The sequence below is a fragment of the Gadus macrocephalus genome, chromosome 20, assembly GCF_031168955.1.
Source record: "Gadus macrocephalus chromosome 20, ASM3116895v1".
Classification (NCBI taxonomy): Eukaryota; Metazoa; Chordata; class Actinopteri; order Gadiformes; family Gadidae; genus Gadus; species Gadus macrocephalus.
Genome location: NC_082401.1, coordinates 21,197,230 through 21,217,481, shown reverse-complemented (window position 1 = coordinate 21,217,481; position 20,252 = coordinate 21,197,230). Strand labels below are relative to the sequence as shown.

Below are 20,252 nucleotides of genomic sequence, written 5' to 3'. Positions count from 1 at the left end.
ACAACATTGATACAACACCCAAGTGTGTATTATGTGTGTATGTGCATAGTTGTGGTAGCGGTGTGTGCCATGCGTCTGTCAGAGGCAGACAGAGATAGATGTCTGTGTCTCTCTCTCCCTCTCTCTCTCTCTCTCTCTGGGCGTGGGGGCCGGTGCAAGCGCTGTGGTGGCGCTCCATAACAAGGCTGTACTCCCTGGCCTTGTCCGTGCATTGTGATGCTAATGTGCTCCCGCCACCACCACCGTCCCCCTTTAATTGCCCTCTTTGATCTGCCACTAATTCCCCTAATTAGGAGCCCAAACTTTCAAAGTTGAACGCTTTGCTTTCACCTCCAACTAAGCTCCCACACGTGACTCCATGTGATGGGTGCGTGTGCTTCAAAGTCGAACAGTAAAATTAAAAAGATTCGGATGGAGAATAAAAAGGCAGAGTTATAAAAACACAGGTTCTCCTCATTGCACCAGGCTGGGCTTCTGCCCAATTCAATTTAGTAGAAAATGAAAAGTTTTTGGTCTGACCTTTATCGGTGCGATTGTGCGTTTGCGAGTGTGCGTGTGTGCGGGGGTGGGTGTGTGTGTAGAGTAGGATAGAACAGCGCTAGATCTGAGTCAACGTTCCTTGACTGACAGAGTAAAAAAAAAAAAGCAGAGAGCAAACAGGTTCTCGGCTTCTCAACTAGTGCTCATTGCACCCAGGCTTGACTTGGTTCAATTGAGTTGCAAGCATGAAGCATACGCACTCCTACTGTATCGGTGGTGGTGCGCACTGTGTGTGCATGAGTGTACGTGTGCATGCGTCTGGTGTGGGCTTGGGTGTCATAGCACATAACTGTTTATTGGCAAACCAAACCACTTTATAGTCTTGAATTCTGCACACACACACACACACACACACACACACACACACACACACACACACACACACACACACACACACACACACACACACACACACACACACACACACACACACACACACACACACACAGTTCCAACATGTATTACTGTGCACAAACAAACAACAAGGCAGCAACAAATTACGCTGGGCGACATTGCCACGCGTTAATTAAAGGAGCATTTCACCGGTGGAGGCATGAATATGAATTGAAATTGGGTCCTATATGTAGTCGAATAATAAAATAAAATTCTAATTTGGTGCCGTCTTGACCGAGAAAAGGCAGAAAGTGATATTTTGGCGCTTGTGGATTGAAGACAACAACTCCCACCATGATGCACAGCTTCGCTGGTCACTCCCGCTGATCTAAATCTCCGCAAGACTGCTTGAAAATCATTTCACGCAACATTTCTAGTGAAGATCCAGTACCTTCCGCCATTGTACTTCAGTTTTATCAACAGCCTCTGTTAGCTTAGCTTCAGTCGCTGTAGATGTTAGTTTCTGCTGGTGAAGTCCCACCCACTGGCACTGCTCTAATAGGTCTGTAGCGTCAGTGGGTCCCACCCCCTATAGGGGGGTGGGACTAGTGCTTGTAGTCTTACGAGAATCCTCCCCTCTTACACTTCCTATTTACTTCTACGCAAAAATCGTCATATTGCGTCATCTTAAATAGGAAGTGTTGGAGATCGATACAGATCTCTCCAGTCTCTCCAGAAAATAAGGGAATGATGCACGACCATTCAAAAATATGAGTGGGTTACTAACGATACAAAGCTTAATGGAAATGGGTGAAGTTTCCCTTTAACTGAACCGGTACGGTGGCCCTTCTTCAACCCCTCAATTGTTGTACCTCTTTGGCTTTGCAGCAATATTAAATAATGAATTATGTATCAATATGTATATATATGTTATTTATGTATACATTTTTGGAAATTCCCAGTGAGTATGTTCTGTGTGGACAGTGGGAAGAGAAAAAACATGATTCAATGCTACTCCAGCTGGGATCACTCCAAATGAGGTGTTTCATGGTTAATTAGAAAGGAATGAGGTCGAATGAAAACAAGTGGCCCTCACCTGAGTAGATTGTCACAGAGAAACACAACATTATCCGCTCTTTCTCTATCCAAATAATCAATATTAATCACTGGCATTAAAACCCGATCGATATGCCTGAGGTCGTCCTCCATCCTCGGCTCTCGACAAACACTGCGTCACTTACGCTTCTATCAAACCGGATTGTGATTAACTAAAGTCTTCCCAACTAGGAAGACAAGCAATTAATCTTGTTGTCCTGCGAGGGAGTCCGGCACGCACTCTGCCATCACATTGATTAGTTAGTGGTGCAACATGGGAGCTTCTCATTGAGAGATGCACGGGTCGATTTGTTGAACAATACTGGACTTGTAGAGAGCGACTTATACAGAGACAAAAAAAAGGAAATAATGTGAAGAAAAAGATCTCACACACAAACATATATTCACGCACACACACAGACACACACACACACACACACAAAAACAGACACACAAACACACACAAACATTCACGTCCCATAGACACATAGACTTGAAGGCAAGGACTAACATGCCTGAAGAAAAATATATGAATTTCCCAATGAAAAGCAGTGGAAAGGAACAGACAGGCTTACAAGGAAAGAGGGATGTGCGGAGGGGAGAGAGAGAGCACGCGGGCAAGTGAGAGACAGAGAGAGAGCGAGAGAAAGAGAGGGAGAGCAAGAACGCGATAGAGCAAGGACAGGAGAGAGCGAGAGAAGAAGGGAAAGAGGGAGTGAAAAGAGAGGGGGAGGGAGAGAAAGAGAGAAAAATAAAGAAAGAGCGAGAGAGCAAGAGAGCGAGAGAAGAGAAAGCGAGAGCAAAATAAATGGAGAGACGGAGAGCAAGAGGAAAATAAAGAAAGGGAGCGAGAGAGCGAGAGAGCGAGAGAGCAAAAGAGCGAGAGGAGGCAGGAACATCCTGACACAGCACGGCTGTGGGGATCGCATGCCAATCGGAGCATGGCCTTTCAGACGCACACTGTCAGCGATGGAGCCCTGACAGACGACACGAGACCCCCCTGACATGTCTCTTGGGGGGTCGCGGGTTGATGTAGGGAGAGGGGGTGGGGTGTGCATCAGGGCATGGGGGGGGAGGATGGTGGTGATGGGGGCGTAGGGTAGCTTATAATATAAAAAAAGGAATGGATAAAAAGACTAGAGAGAGAAACAACAAAATGGAGAGACCCCCGCAAGGGCAGATGGCGTCATGTTACAGGCCGTGCCAAATTTGAAATGAAGCGTCTCTAAGTTTGTTATGGTTCTGGGCGGCGCAGGCAATACCGGCCTCCGCCTCAGTACACCTGCAAGGCTGGGGAACAAACAGAAAGGTGTCTCCGTCACGGTCGCATCTCGCCCCTTTCAGCCTAGCCTAGCCTAGCTTAGCCAGCTTCCCCTCCATCCCGATCCGTCAGCCCTCAGATGATGGCACGGGCGCCAAGATGCCTTGGCGCCCGTGGCCGCAGAGGCAAACACACCCCTTGTTTTCAGCTGTTTGTTTGTTTGCTTATCACTGCCTCGTGTCTGTGGCCAAACTCAAAATGCATGTGATTATGTTTTTGAATAAAATGTATTATGGTGGATAACAATGACCAACGTAATATGGGGCTATGATACCACACTTTAATTTAGTATATTTGTGTGTGCGTGTGTGTGTGTGTGTGTGTGTGTGTGTGTGTGTGTGTGTGTGTGTGTGTGTGTGTGTGTGTGTCTCTACTGAGAGATGGAATCAACGTTCTACGACTGCATCCAGCCGCTAGAGGCTGAGAAGTAAAGTGACCCTCCCACCTCAACACCCCAGCCACCCACACACACCCCCTCTCTCTCTATCTAGTGTCTATCTAGCTCTCCATTATCTCTGCTCACTTTCCGATCCCTCTTCTCACATATTCATCTCCAATACAAGTTCAAGATTTCTCATACATTTTTCGCGGCACAATGGTTATTATCGCTTTTCAACACATACAATGACCTTTTTCTGAATACTTTATTCCCAATAGTTGGTATATTTTCATTGCCTGGCTTTTTTGTATGTTGTTATAATATCAATACTGCATCAAACTTTAGTTCTACTTCTAAAATGTCTTTCATAAAAAAGAATGGTAAAAAGCAACAACAGAATCATTGCAATAGAAGCTTGACAATATTGGAAAAACTCCCCCTACTCTATACAAAGAATATATCTATAAACCCATCTCCACTCTTTTTTCAGTCTCACCCCCCCTCCCCCCTCTCCCTGCACACACACACACACACACACACACACACACACACACACACACACACACACACACACACACACACACACACACACACACACACACACACACACACACACACACACACACACACACACACCTCCTTTCTTCTCGCTCCACTACCTTCACCTCCTCGGGTTTCTTTCACCCCTCCTCTAATCTCTCCCCTAACTCATCTCTTATCTCCTCTTTTGTCCCACTACTTCCTCTCCTATGACTCCGTACTCCCCGATGTGTTTCTGCAAGTGTCCCGGTGTGTGTGTGTGTGTGTGTGCGCGTTTGCAAGCGTCCGTGCGTGCGTGCGTGCGTGCGTGCGTGTGCAGGTGTGCATGTGTGTGGGCGTGTCTGTATCACGCATAGCTTGCAGCCTGGAGAGGAGCACTTCGCAATACTGTTTCTAAGACGTTCTAACCATTACCTATACATACAAACACCTATAGCATCTGAACTTCATTTAAATGTTCCTTCTCTCTTCTCCGTTCTCTCTCTTACTCACTCCATCGCGCCCATGCTCTACCCTCTCCCCCTCTTATTTCCCGCTGACAGGCGAAAGGCCTCACTGGAGACCGGTCTGGCTGTTTCTCCTAATTAAGTCAGTGAGGGAATGACCGCGGCAGATGGCTGGAAGCAGAGAGACCCCGGTGCCCGCTGAACCCCCGGCCTGAACCTAAAGACAAGCCAGAGCTCCCCAGGTGTGTGTACTGAGTGCGTACAGTATGCAAGGCGAAAGCCGGTTGGATCCTCGAGGCCAGTGTCTGCATACTTTCTGCAAACGTTACTGCGTAGTAACTTGAAGGCGGATGAAGCCGGAAACACACTTTATGTTTTCTTTGTTGTTGATGTGTTTTTTTGCGGTGATGGCATTATGGCACATTCTTAAAATAGTCATCTCTGTCTTAAAAACACATCCATCCATGCTCTAATGGGAATAACAGCATGATATTGTTTCCCTGACTATCATGCACAAATCACATTTTTCTGTCACTAGGAGAAAGCATTGCTGAAAGGCCTAATTTATCTTGATGGAACCCTGTTTTTGTCTTCGTTAACAATTCACTATAAAACTGTCACTTATATTCCACTAGAGTGCTCACACTCACTAGGCTTCGTAACGCCTCCTACAAGTTGGCAAAATGTGTGTAAAGGCACAGGAACAGGCATAACGCTACTGGGAAATCCTCCTTTTGTTCAGGTTTGGGTGATCATGTGAGAGTTAGAGTACAGTATGGTGTTTATCTGCACAGGCAACCCGTACAGTAAGCGACTCAAACACTCGACTAAAAGTCATGCAATCTACAATCCGCAGGATTTCATGCTATGGGTAAATGGTTACATGAAATGGCAATAATGACGTTTCTTTTAATATTACACACGTAGGGAAGTGAGTAGAACCTCATTATACTTTCCAGCAATATTAAATAAGATCACAATTAGGGCCAGAAAGTAATCAGTTGAACAACACATGTTGACATGAAATAAGTACTTAATTGAATTTGTATGAAGAGTCCGATGTCATCACCAATTACACCTTCTTACAAAAACTGAAAAACATCTTGGTTACCAGTGGTCACCAAGATAACCAGGACCCACATACACACATACACACACACACCCCTGAGGAAAACGACAATACCTACACTTTATGTGCCGTTTTAATTGAGGTTTAATGCCTGGGTATGAGTGCAATGGTTGAGTAATAAAGTAATAAAATAGATGGCGCCGGAGGCCGAGGAAGACCGGCTCCTGTTGGCTCATCCCACCATCATCCCAGCACTTTCTGAAGTCTAACTTTCGCCAGATGGTTTCAGCAAAACAGAAGAGTGAATCAGGGAAAAAGCAGAGTATGAAAGGAGCATGGAGCCTCATGGAGGAAGAGGAGTGCCGTCAGCCCATTTTCACTTAGCCGGTCGCAATTACTTTGAAGTTTGGAATTTAATTGCCACTGTCAAGTTACCAGCTACTGTCTGGGAATAAAATGCAGTGCTTCCAACGATATGTTGTCCCTCACTTTAACATCAACACAGTTCCATACACACATAATATTGAAAAAGGAAGTAGCAAACTATCAATTAAACTGGTGATCTAATGAACTATCAAGAGATAACTCACTTTGAACACCCCCCCCCCCCCCCCCCTTCAGACCAGAGTCCCCCCCACTACAAAATTGCACAATAATGATGATGTGATGAGCAATATTGAGACTGGAATGTGTGTGTGTGTGTGTGCGTGCGTGCGTGCGTGCATGCGTGCGTGCGTGCGTGCGTGCGTGCGTGCGTGCGTGCGTGCGTGCGTGCGTGCGTGCGTGCGTGCGTGCGTGCGCTATGGCACTAGGCTAACCTGGCAGGGGTCCCTGGGGTCCTCGGTGTGAGCAGCCATTATTCTAATGGATTCAGGCAGCTGCTGCAGAGTAAGTTAGTGCTCTTGTAGCCCGAATTAAACCTAGACCTCAGCCTTAATTTAGCAATAATTAGCCACGGGCGCTAGCTACTACCATCACAACATACTAACGTGTTGCCAAAAGGTGATTGGCTGGAATGTTGACCGGGTAAACAAAATCCAAAGGCTGCACATCATCCGGACAGTTTTAGCCTCAAGCCTTTCTTGACGCCACATTTCAGACCGTCTCTCATAATTACTTCACTCCAACTGCTACTCATCCAGGATGAAAAAAAAGCATTCCTGTAACATGGATGGTATCAATCTGTGCACAATCTTCTCCAACTCATCCGAAACAGTGCTTCAACAACATCACGCCCAAGAGCTCGACTTGCATGGATAGATATTCTGTTTTTGGTTGCTTTTGAGGTTGAAAAATGACGAGGACGGTGGGTGGAAAGCCATCAGACACCAGTCACAGGCGCTGTGTCTGGTCGAGGTTGGTGGTGGTGAACCATCAGACACCAGTCACAGGCGCTGTGTCTGGTCGAGGTTGGTGGTGGTGAACCATCAGACACCAGTCACAGGCGCTGTGTCTGGTCGAGGTTGGTGGTGGTGAGCCATCAGACACCAGTCACAGGCGCTGTGTCTGGTCGAGGTTGGTGGTGGTGAACCATCAGACACCAGTAACGGGCCCTCTGTTAGGTGGAGGGTGGTGTTTGGTGGAGGATGGTGGTGGTAAGCAGTCTCACCCCAGCTGAAGGCCCTGCTTTAGTCGGAGGACGGTGGTGGTTACTGGCAGACACCAGTCACAGGCGCTGTGTTTGGTGGAGGATGGTGTTTGGTGGAGGATGGTGGTGGTTAACTGTCAGACACCAGTCACAGGCCCTGTGTTTTCCCAATAAGCTGTGCTGACAGCTTGACATTTCCCTGGGTGGAGGGCTGTGATTCGGATATGTTTTATTCATCCATTGACTTGGCATCACAGCCCAGGCGGACGGGCGAGAACCCCACAAATAAGGCAGGAGAAAGGGAAACAGGTGCAAACCGCTGCCGCTTGTGTCCATTGTTGCCGTTCTGTTTACCGCCGCCCGCTAGACAGGGAGCTACATCACAGCCGCGCCATCACACACACACACACACACACACACACACACACACACACACACACACACACACACACACACACACACACACACACACACACACACACACACACACACACACACACACACACACACACACACACACACACACACATCTTGTGCAGACATCAGGGGGAGATGTGGAACCCACAAAAAACGGCAGTTTAGAAGCCTGACCAAAGCCAATTTCACACAGGCAGTATTTTCCTGCAACATTTCTGGAGGATTTCCTGCTTGGGTTCATGTGTAAATGGGAGCAGCGGGCGATATTCCAGGAAAATCGGCACCGGCAATTTGCCTGCTCGAGACCAAGTGAATGAATGAAAGCATTAACATTGAGTGGCACGTAAAGGGTAACGTCCTTCTGACCTAACCAGCCTTCATGTCCGGGGAGCAATCCAATCAGAAGACTCCGTTGAGGATGTGTTTGAATCCACGGGCAGTCAATCTTAACGTGAATGTAAACCAGCTTCTGAAACCCCACAATATCATTTGTCGAAATATTCTTTATTAATCAATATATAACCCATGATCAGTGTTTCATGTTAACATCACTATTATTATACCCATTTGTTTTCTATACAAAGTGAATTCATGATTCCAGCAAAGGTTTTTTTCTTTAATCGTATTCTTTGGAACCAGGGAGCCTGGCACACTGGCCAAAGGGGTCAGTAATGAGAAGTACCTTTGAGAAATGCAAAAGGAGCGCAAAATAAACGCCAACCAGCGATGACCTGGGAGGCTGAAAGGTACGGAGAAGGGACGATGGCAGCATCATCACCACGCTCATCAGGGGCCACGGCCGTGGCTACACCCCAGGACAAAGCGCTTCAGGCTGGGATACACTGCCACCCTTGTCCCCCCCCCCCCCCCCCCACACACCCTGCCTCTTTAACACCCTCAACCAGCCGGCCTGGCTCCCCATCAAGTGGGTGTTTGCCTACGAGAAACACCCTCAACGCAAACTCATTTGCATGCATATACTCGCATCGTCAAACACACAGACACAGATAAACACACCCAAACAGAAGATGCTAGTTCACAGCCTCAAACGATGTGTCCACGGTGAACACAGACACACAGACACACGCCAACACAGACATTGACATTTTTATGAGATAGTGATCGGACAGCGCAGACGTCCCTATCTTTCCGATGCCTGTATTTACAGTGTGGCCGCGGCGCTCATGTCACTCTTTTCACTCGTGACATTTCCGAAAAAGAGATATAACGTCCACTGAGAATACGGAAAGATGCCGCGTCCCCGATCATTATAGTGGCTCCTGCGTCTGAATTTTATACAGCGCAATGTATATTTTATGCCTCGAGCCCCCGATGCACATTTGTATGCATGTCGCTCATCATTGCTGCATGCTGCTGGTGAAACGCCGTCTTCCTTTGTGACTGGTGAATCTGCTGCGCCGTAGCCACGCGGTGACACATACGCTTACACTTATTGTAGGATCACTAAGTTCGGCTGCACATTTTGGATGCGAGTGTTATGCAGTTCACACTCTATATTCATCACCGAGGAGGAAACTGGGGTTGGTTTGAGGGCAGTGAGGGACAGGAGGGGTAGCGAGGGGCTTTGCTCAGGGTTCAAACTCCTTTCTAGTTGGCTCAGGGTTCGTCTCGCACTACCTCCAGTCTAGCCTGCCAGCTATATACATTCATATATATGTATGTATATATTTATATATGCACACACACACACACACACACACACACACACACACACACACACACACACACACACACACACACACACACACACACACACACACACACACTCTAACGTCAGCTGTCAGATCACAGAGGCAGTCTGATCGCATCTCATCTGATCATTGCCGTTTCGAAACACAACCGTACTTCTGAGTCGAGGAAAAAGGACAGAAATGCGAGCAGAAGGGAAACAGAGGGTGAAATAAAGTAAATTGAACGAACGTAACAGAGAGAAGGGCAGCATGCATGTGCAAATGCGTGTGCAAGGCTGTGTGCGTTTGTGCGAGCGTGAGCGAGCCAAAGCCTGTCTGCGGACCGTGCGAGCATGGCCATACGCGTGGCGTGGCAGTGCCTGCGTCTGCACGTGTGTGTGTGTGTCTGTGTGTGTGTGCCCGCAACGTGCACTCTCCTGTGGGCCCGTGCAGAATGAAGTGTCCCTGTCACCGGCCCGGCACCCCCCCCTGGGCGGCGGCTGATTAATGGGCCATCCGTCCACTCTGATGGCGGACGCTTTAACCAAGGCTCCCAAGACGATCACCCGCTTCCCCTCCTCATCTCCCACCCGCCATACGAACACCAGACCTCCGCTACCTGCCCTCTCTCCCTCCCTCCCTCCCTCCCTGTCTAAATTTAGAGCCCCCGATCCTGCTCATTTGCCCCCCTTTTGGTCTCCCTCTGGCTGCGAATACTCTTGCATCAGCACCATCCACGCACACACCTCCCCCCCTCACCTTGCCGTGGGGAGAGAATGCCTCCATTGGAGTTGGCTGGGATGGAGTTGGCTGGGATGGGGGTGGCGGGGGGATAAAATAAACTGATCCGCGGTGACCCCCCCAGCGCTCGCCTGTTATTGGGGTCTATCTGTATACAGTGATGGTGAAATTGAATGCATAGGTTTATCCTAGACGGACTGTTTAATATATATATATATATAATGGTTCATCCTGGTTTTATCCCTCTGGATTTGCTTATTTCAGTGTAGGTGTGTGTGTGTGCGTGCGTGCATGTGTGTTTGTGTGTGCGTGCTTGAATCAATGTGTGTGCGCCGGCCTCCATGTCTTTGTGTGTGTGTCTGAAAGTGCGTGTGTGCGCTTGTCTGTGTCTGTGTGCGTGTGTGTTTGTCTGAAAGTGCGTGTGTGCGCTTGTCTGTGTCTGTGTGCGTGTGTGTTTGTCTGAAAGTGCGTGTGCGTGTGCGCGCACGTGTGTGTGTGTGTGTGTGTGTGTGTGTGTGTGTGTGTGTGTGTGTGTGTGTGTGTGTGTGTGTGTGTGTGTGTGTGTGTGTGTGTGTGTGTGCTGTGCATGGCGCCACTGAGATAAAGCACCCCTGTCTCAGGTAAATGGCCGCGCGCGGCGGGAGTGAAACAGCACCGTTGACTTTGGACCCGGGCTGCCTCTTTGTCATGTCCTCCCCGCACACACGGGACGCCCCATCACATCCGCCCTACCACACACACACACACACACACACACACACACACACACACACACACACACACACACACACACACACACACACACACACACACACACACACACACACACACACGGTTTACTTGGATGACACATACTGTCAGCAGCCTGTGTATTAGGCTGGCACGCCTAATACACATAAGTGCAGTTAAGCCATGCAGAGTTCAGAGACGGGTGATCACGGTTTAATGACATTTACACTGCATGTAATGTAATACACCCATTGTTATTGTAGTTTGTAGTATATGTGCATCACAAATGCAACCGAATACCTTGAACATTTATATATATGAATTATGGTGGATTAACTGTCAAAATAAAAACACACACACACACATGCACACACAAACACACACACACACCCACGCCCACACACGTGTCCAGCCGGCTTCATTTGTGTAAATTTCCCTACAATTTGATCAACAGATGTCGGAGTGGTAGCAGGGTACGTTCGCTGTCACAGTATTGATACAACCTGACCACTGTTCACACAAAGGCATTAAACAGACAGCCTAGGTTCCATTAGGTCCAAAATACAGAAATTCCAGCGGAATGCCTATATTTGGGCTTCATAAGCATGGGAGCGAGAACGTGTTTTCAACAGCTATTATTACACATTATTACAGAAGCCAGCAAGTCTGCACAAAAAAACCTCCTGAAGTTAATCGAAAAGATTTGAATGCATGCTTCAATTAAAAAGGTGCTGCGTGATCTGTCAATGTGTGAACATGACCTCAACAAAAGGTACCCAAAATAATATCTTACCAGCGCTAAATGGATTTGTACAATTTCGACCGTAGTGCTGATGAGAAAACACTGTGGAGACTTCCTGTGGTGAAAGCTACTGGCTGCAGTGGGACAGGAACGTAAACACAGACTTCCCCGTATGCCCCTGCCAGAGCGCCCAGGCGGGCAGCGGTTCCACTGTACAGACGACCAGCCAAGGTCACCTGCCTTTTCCCTCCCTCGTTCTGTGCTTTATGTACCACGCGCACCCGAGGAAAGGGAGCCTGTTCTATTTCTTATTTTCCCTGCAAGGTGACTGTGTTGGCACACACACACACACACACACACACACACACACACACACACACACACACACACACACACACACACACAGTAAAGGCTAACAAAGAAAACATGATTTATATAGCGACATCTCAGAGAATAGTGAAAATATGATGTAGTACTGTGTAATAATGATCGAAGCCTATTGTCCTTTCCCTTGTGTTTTCTGCCGCATTACATTAAGAGTGGTGCACTAATGCGAGATGATTTTAGGAGATTGAGGGGGGGGGGGGAATCCTCGTCAATGGCCGTGGTCGTTGTATGCAAACGAGTAATGATCCCACCATATATTCACATAATTTTTGCTATAATGTTGAGGTGAATCAATCATGCCAACGCCGCCATCACCTTATGGATCTCAAGTTCCTCTTCGAAAAGCATCAGTATGTCTGAATGCGTCCTAACCAACGACACCAAGAGCCTCTGAGTCGCAAGACATACGATTCATCATCAACCGGAGCAACCAAAAGCTCACATCGACGCCATGGCCCCTACGTCCTTGGAGCTGTCCAGGTGTAACTCCATTAGACCCCGGACAGGTTTTTTTTCCATTCCTCGAGCTTCCTCTGCAGGCCTAAATCAGGGCCGCTAATCTTTCCCTCCCTTCCATCTATCCATATCAACCGGAGACGCACGTGCCAAAAAGGGCCCTGGATGCCTGTCACGACTGACTGCCAGCCCATTCGTTACAGGTCACCAATGTAAGTGCTTTGTTTAAAAAGGGGCCTACCCTCCTGCCGAGCGCACAATGAATAATATACCAGAGGGACGCACCATCGGGACACACCATTTAAAACGAATTAGGCCCACGGAGAGATGCGAGGAAGAGAAAGAAGGAGGAGCAATATGAAATAAAATAATAATAAAAAGGCATTCCTTTGTTTGTGTGGCTATGTGCGTCGGGCCTTTATCTTAACCCACCGCTGGCGATATATGGCACCCTGGCTTGTTTTGTATTTATTCACACGCACAAATCGCCCAAATGAAGATTAAGCGTGAAGCATGTGTTCCGGCGGCCGTGTCCAATATCACTCAAAGCCCGCCTGTAATTACATTGTAAATGCAAATTAGATATGAATATTTTAAAGTGGGATTACTAAAAGAGGAAGGAGAATGAGGGGGGGGGGTGGGGGGTGGGAGGGGGAAGACAGAGAGAGAGAGAAAGAGAGGGAGAAAGAGAGAGGGACAAAGAGAGAGAGTCCCTCTGCACACCCACATGGAAAAAAGCACAGAAGAAAAGTCCCTTAGAAGGCGGAGCTGTGCTTTTCATAAAAGTTGTCAGCCTATTATCATCCTTTTATGCATGCCCCATTATTGACTAGGAACAAGAAAAAAAAACCTGAATAAAACAAATCATTCCGGGCTGTCAAATTGTCACTTCAGAGGCAGAGAAAGACGAGAGAGACAGACGCCACCAAAAAGTTTGTACGCATGTCTAAAAAGGTGTAATTATCGTCCGGGCTTTCATTCTAAATATGGCTGTAATGAGTGTGTCTTAGGAAAGATTAGCCGTATTTCCATTGTCATTTTAATTGAGTCCCATTTGTGGGGGACTCACAATGAGCGGGATGAAAGCCGAGGTGGAGGAGAGAGAACGAGTGCACAGTGCAGTCATAAATGGGAGAGGGAGAGAGGGACAGGCAAGAGCAATAGAGAGAAATAGAGGGAGAGAGACTGTGGCAGAGTCTGGTTAGGCTGTCAATCACTTTTTCAGTCTCCCACCTCACCCCCAATCCAAACTCACTGCCAGGCACACACACACACACAAACACACACAAATACACAATTGCGCTCTCACACATACATGTACTTAGGATACGTTCGGAGCCCCAAAAACTCCCTCTCAACACTCCAGACATTTTACAGCGCCCCCTGTCAGTTTTAAAGCCCTCGGAACACGCTTGTCAGAAAGGCCCCCACTGCCTGACAGCCGCTAGCCTTTGGAGTGTGGAGGAGGAGGAGGAGGACAAGGAGGAGGAGGAGGAGGAGGAGGAGCAGAGACGACCTCATTGTTCAGAGTTACAACAAGAGGCATCCCGAGTCACACCGAACTGACACACGCACACTTGAACTCCTGAAGACATGTTGCAATGTTCCCTGTGCTGCCTTAAATGAGACTTTCCCTGCTGTCAAGGCAGAGCTTACATCCCTGCTATTGCAAAGCCTTCTTCTGCTGGTGCTGATTGGGAGTCTTATCGGCCCTTTAAAAAGTGTCCGGTTTTAAAATACATGAAAACCAGAGAGTCCATGGGTCTGATTTTATTTTGGCCTTTAAAAACATGTGATGGAATTGACCAACCATGAGGGCACGCCGATGCTGTGTGTGTGTGTAGGTGTGTGTGTGTGTGTGTGTGTGTGTGTGTGTGTGTGTGTGTGTGTGTGTGTGTGTGTGTTTTAAGAGTACCTCACGTAAGTCCTTCCAAAATGAGTGTCCCTTGTAAAAGGTGCATGCGTTGTCTTGTACGCCATCCACACCGATAAATAAATAAGACAATAACAATTACAGTTCAACTGCCCTTTCCAATTCAGGCAAGAGCAGCATAAAGGCAGCCATTCAAACAACCCCACGCAGTTCGGTTCAACAGCCCTTATTCATTCAGAGACGTAGGTCTTCCTCATAACATTCTCAATGAACAGAACCTTGGGTTGAGTGAAGCGCAGGAGAATAGGAGGCAGCGTTTCGGGGCGCATTGTCCCGCTGCTGAACACGTCAGCAGAGCTCTTGTAAAGGTCGTCCACGAGACAAACCGACCATCTTTGCACACACACACACACGGCCGACACGTCTCCCAGTTATGAACCCATCAACAAACGAACTTGGCCTCCGGCAAAGATGGCACGTGGGCCTGCTGAATGGAGCCGTGCCTCTGAATACAGAATGCCGATAGGGGCATCTTGTGTCCAAAGCATGAAGCAAAGGGTGAGTCGATCGATGGTCTGAATGTGATGTTTTCAGACCAAGTCCACACGTAATTATACAGTTGTTTTTATTTCCCCACTCCATTGCCATTCCATTTTTCCCCACTCCAATATTTTAAATGCATTTTGCGGGGGACGGGACGCCAGAAAAAACACAACAAAATACAATGTTTCTGAAGAAATAACCATTTACGTGTGGACGTGGCCTGGGACATGGCGCCAAACCGGGATACATATATCGTTTCCCCAACCATCTCTTAATATGAACGCGTGATTCTAATGGAGAGGGGCCCCTTGTTTTAACAGGGCAGCCTCCAGCTCCTCAAGTCAGTCCGCCCATACAATCTCATCTCGATGTTTTTTTGTGAGTGCCCTCTTCGAGGTCTGGAAACAATTGACCGTGTACGCCATCTGGGCTGCTGCTGACAGTCCGAGGGACACACAGCGAGTTTTCATGTCTCTCCCCTTGGCAGTGGGGGTCGAGTCCTGCTCACCAAATCAAAGGCCGCTATTCTTCCAATAAAATTCAATGAATACAGCGAGGTCGGGCCCACCATTCACAGGCTTCACCGTCAAGAAGAGATATGACTGTAAGAGGCTTTGTGCGAACGCTGGAATCTAGTGGCGTTACATCTCAAAGCGTTCTTCTGTCTGACGTAAAAGTATGAACAGCCCTAAAAGAGCTGAAGTACTGCACGGGCGAGAGTGGACAGGGACATTGTTGTTAGAGAGTCTCTCTCTCTCTCTCTCTCTCTCTCTCTCTCTCTCTCTCTCTCTCTCTCTCTCTCTCTCTCTCTCTCTCTCTCTCTCTCTCTCTCTCTCTCTCTCTCTCTCTCTCTCTCTCTCTCTCTCTCTCTCTCTCTCTCTCTCTCTCTCTCGATGTGAGGGAGAACCCACGTTATTGGATGCCTCCCCACCTCGATAACGCTTCCTGCGCCCTTGGAAAGTACGCATTTTCCAGATCATTGCTTTTCTATCTCCATTTCTTCTGCAGGCCCTCCCCTATTAAACGAGTTGTATTTGTGGTATATCAGGTGTTTCCCCATCCACGTAAATATCAGATTGTAATGTCAGGTCTTTGCGAGCGCAAGGTGTTTAAGAACTGTGTCAGTCGATTAAAGTTACTCAATACATTTTAACTTCTAGACGTTGCAGAAAATACATGCTCCCGCTTATTGAATAGTCAAAAACAGTACTGGGTTTGTAATTTAAATGCGTTGAACGTAAATTCCATGAATTGGATGATCACCCTTTACTTATTCCGTAGTCTTTACAATGTTCTCCCCGGGTTTGCAGGCCGCGCTTCGTGCGTAAGGTTGTTTAACTGGGCTACTTCCAGTATCCACCGTCTCTTCTCACATTGTCCCCTCCCGTCGAGGTTGTTCAAGGCAAAGGCCTACATTTTTTTATCAAAAACCATTCCATCAAATACTGCATTACTCTCACAGAAAAAAAAAAAAAAAAAACACCTAATGTAAGAAGGCAGCCCGGCGCAGGCTGGCTGTTTGCCAGTCAGAGCTACGGTGACGCGCCATGCAAAAAACACTGGGGCATATTCACACGCATTATGCTATTATTTTAATTGACGGTTATTTCACGTGGACTCCATATGCAATCCACCTAGGGGTGGTGTCAAACAACCGAGGGAAACGTCAACGACGGGAAGATAGGAGGTTATGATGGAAGAGAGCGTTTTTAATTGGAAATTGACCGCACGTCGTTTTGAGTGCTTATATATTTGCGAGCGGTGTTTCACTCACACACACACACACACACACACACACACACACACACACACACACACACACACACACACACACACACACACACACACACACACACACACACACACACACACACACACACACACGTGGTGGGACAAACTTCAGGGGACCTCTGTCCTCCGCTGACACGCATTATTAACATATAAGCCTGTCCCAGGCCCGCAGTAGTACATACATACTACATAATATCAGAGGTGCTAACCCGGTGACCATGTCATGGTTTTATTTAATTGGCCGCCAAATGCGGTAGAAAGAGAAATAAAATAAAATGATAAGGTTCTGGAAACATCTCCAAACCGTGTGCCAGAAGGTTATCCATATGTCAGTGGCTACCTGGGGAATGGATTGTCTGCGCTTTGGATTGTTTACCACGTCCATGTTACGCGCGGGACGGCTTGGAGTCCTCTGTAAATTCAACAGTGCCACTCGGCGCACGGAAACGGTGTTACTGTCTCGCTTGGATTTCATCAGCGCGCTGTGAACAACATTCGTTACATTCGCTGCGATAAGTTACCTTGGCGCCTTCATATAGGCTACGGCCTGCCTGTTTTTGGGTAGCTGTTTTGAATGTTTAGTTGAATTATGAGGCGTTTTTATTAAAAACATGTCGCCCTTTCTGGATTCCGATTGCCCTTATATTGCTGGTGATTCCTTCAGTGATTCCTGAAGATAATGGTCGTAAAAAAATATATGCAAAATACACATCTATCTAAATTATATTATTGCAATGCGCTTCCGAATCAGGTGAGTGCATGGAAGGACAATCCAACAGGAGAACACAATGGCCCCACTCAGTGCGCACCTTGCGCACCAGCGGCTGGAGACGCCAGACTTCGGAGACAACATCCACACTCACCTGATTGTGAAGAAGTCGCCTGGAACAGCAGAGAAGTCAGGAGAACGACCAAGCAACACGAGGGAACTGTTTGCTTCATTGTTTGTGATGGACAGTTACTCCTTTTAATTCACATGTCCGGTGTCGAACCCCCCTAGCGCCGTTGGAGGAAGAAAAAGAAAAAATATGGAACGCTTGTCAGTGAGTCAGTTGAGGACTTTTTTGGGTTAACTGGTGATTTTTGCAAGTAGTCCAAGTCTCCTCCACGCCTCGCCAGGAGCTTGTGGCGTTGTGCTGCTGCGATTAAAAACACAAGACTGGATGAGCTGCCTGCCCGGGAGTCTCCGGAGCGCGCGGCGTAACGCTTGTCAATATAGTAAAGCACTGGCTCGTGCCATTACTCCTCGAGTTGGATTCAATGTGCCGCGAAGATCGCCTTCTCCGGACACGCCCACCTCACGTGCCGCCCTCCTACCACAAGCCTCCATTGGGCCGAGGTCTGCCCTAAAACCCGCCTTTCTTCACGCGACAAGAGTGGCCATTGGTTTTCACAAATACCACAAGTTCCCCAAAATCTCACTATGCATTGCGTCGACTCTAGTTGCACCTGTCACAAATGATTGTCCTACAGGAAAAGGTATTGCCATAACCGAAAAATTATAGGCGAAACTATTTGTAGCCTACTCCTAATCTTAATATTAGACATCATTTCTGCAGCGTAGGTATTAGGTTTTTAAATAATCATTTTCAAGGAGCGTGCCAAATCTATTTTCTGCTATAAGCTTGGCCTCTTCGTGTTTTATATTGGGGACGACATATTAGAGAGAAAAGTCATAGGCGTATTAAGGGAGCAAAAAGTATGGCTGGCCAATTCAGTTGCTTTGACTTTGAAAGAGTATACGCTAAGACATGAGGTTATTAATTCGGAATACAGCTGACGTTGTCCAAACTTATCTTTAAACTCTGTATCGCTGAGGAAGAAAGGTGATCGGCCTCCTGCAGTGACAGTATGCCACAACATCTGGGTAAATAGAACATGCGCAGAAAAGAGGACTGACAAGGGGGCACCGGCGGAGCGAGACACGCAAGAAGAAGGACAATCGAAAGTCAAGTGGATCGTGGTGACAAATAGTTAGGGTTATGGAAGACATCAAAATGACCACAATGAACTCGTTAAGCGGGACACAGGTGTGTGTCGCGTCAACGCCTAATAAGCAGGAAGGCCTACATTGTTTCAATCAGCAAATCACAGCTCATCCATGCAATAGCACGTGTTTAACCTAGGGTGTAAACAACGCAAACTATACTACAATTGGTGTTGGGTTTGGCTATACTTCAAAATAAATTGCAATTTGAAATTATATTATTGAAAGTTAACTCATAGTAATCATAATCATAGATGAAAATATGATATATATATATTTTTTATATATATATTTAGTTTTAACGTATGACTGTATCTGTTATTTATCAATACAAACACTGACTCTACACATAATAACCTTCTACTTTAAAAAACTTGTGTTCGTTTTCTCTAGAGAAAAATTTATCAGCCTCCCAGTATTGAAGGATGCTGAGAGTTGTACCTTTCCAGAATGTCCCAGAGGTCTGTCATTGCGGAATAAGGTATGTGCTTAACTTGCTGATGCTGAACATTTAATTCATCCTCTGGACTTTCTGCTGCACTATTAAACCGTCACCACAGGGGGGAGCCCCTTTCTCACCTCAAAGGTTAGGGGTCCAGCAGACAGAGAGAGAGAAGGAAAGAGAGGGAGAGAAATATCAAAGGGAAAGAGAGAGAGAGAGAGAGAGAGAGAGAGAGAGAGAGAGAGAGAGAGAGAGAGAGAGAGAGAGAGAGAGAGAGAGAGAGAGAGAGAGAGAGAGAGAGAGATAGAGAGAGAGAGAGAGAAATATCAAAGGGAAGGAGACAGAGTGGGCGAGAGAGAGAGAGAGAGAGAGAGAGAGAGAGAGAGAGAGAGAGAGAGAGAGAGAGAGAGAGAGAGAGAGAGAGAGAGAGAGAGAGAGAGAGATACAAAAGGGAGGGAGACAGAGAGTGAGTGGGAAAGAGGGCAAGAGAGAGAGAGAGAGAGAGAGAGAGAGAGAGAGAGAGAGAGAGAGAGAGAGGAGGCAGTTGGCGAGGGTGTTGGGTGAGGTGGGGGAGTAATGATGCAAGCCACCACCTGCCAGTTACCTTGTGCACGTTGCCAGACAATATGGAGTCTTTATTGAAAAGGACTCGGCAGCGAAATGCTTTTAATATCACTGACAAGAGGAATTTATCAACAGGTAAGGAAAAATGAGATATGGCAGGCTGCCGACAGTGGAAAGCCTCGACTGGCAGCCATTTATCATTTTTAATACCCCAAATGTCGTTTTGCCGCATCAAGTCTATTCATTGTACATAACAATCTTGAAGGAGCACCTCAGATCCTGTTGTTCTTATGTTGTCAATTAGAGGGATTATTCCACAGGGTTACGGGAGGGTGGGGGAAGGGGTTGGGGGGGCTAATCTAATACATGGCCCTGCTGATTTGGTTAATAGATGCGGCTTTGCTGCAGTGCCATTGCCATCCAAGCCAATAAACTGCGGGAGTCTCCAGAGGCGATTGTGCGTCATAATGATCCACAGCACACAATGTGCGTGTTATGATGAAGATGTTTTTTTTTTTTATTTGTCTCACATCACAGAGCACATTGTTTTGAGCCGTGCGAGGCAAGTAAAGACTATC

The 20,252-nt window shown here is 47.2% G+C and overlaps 1 protein-coding gene across 1 annotated transcript in view; it reads right to left on the bottom strand.

Annotated features, from left to right (window-relative positions):
• LOC132448621 (receptor tyrosine-protein kinase erbB-4-like) overlaps positions 1-18,434 on the bottom strand; it is a 107,682-nt gene extending 89,248 nt beyond the window's left edge. Inside the window, exon 1 of the mRNA XM_060040069.1 lies at positions 17,545-18,434. Within this exon, the coding sequence (XP_059896052.1) occupies positions 17,545-17,623 (79 nt within the window). The 5' untranslated portion in view covers positions 17,624-18,434. The remainder of the gene's footprint in view (positions 1-17,544) is intronic.
• Between the last annotated feature and the right edge of the window lie 1,818 nt (positions 18,435-20,252).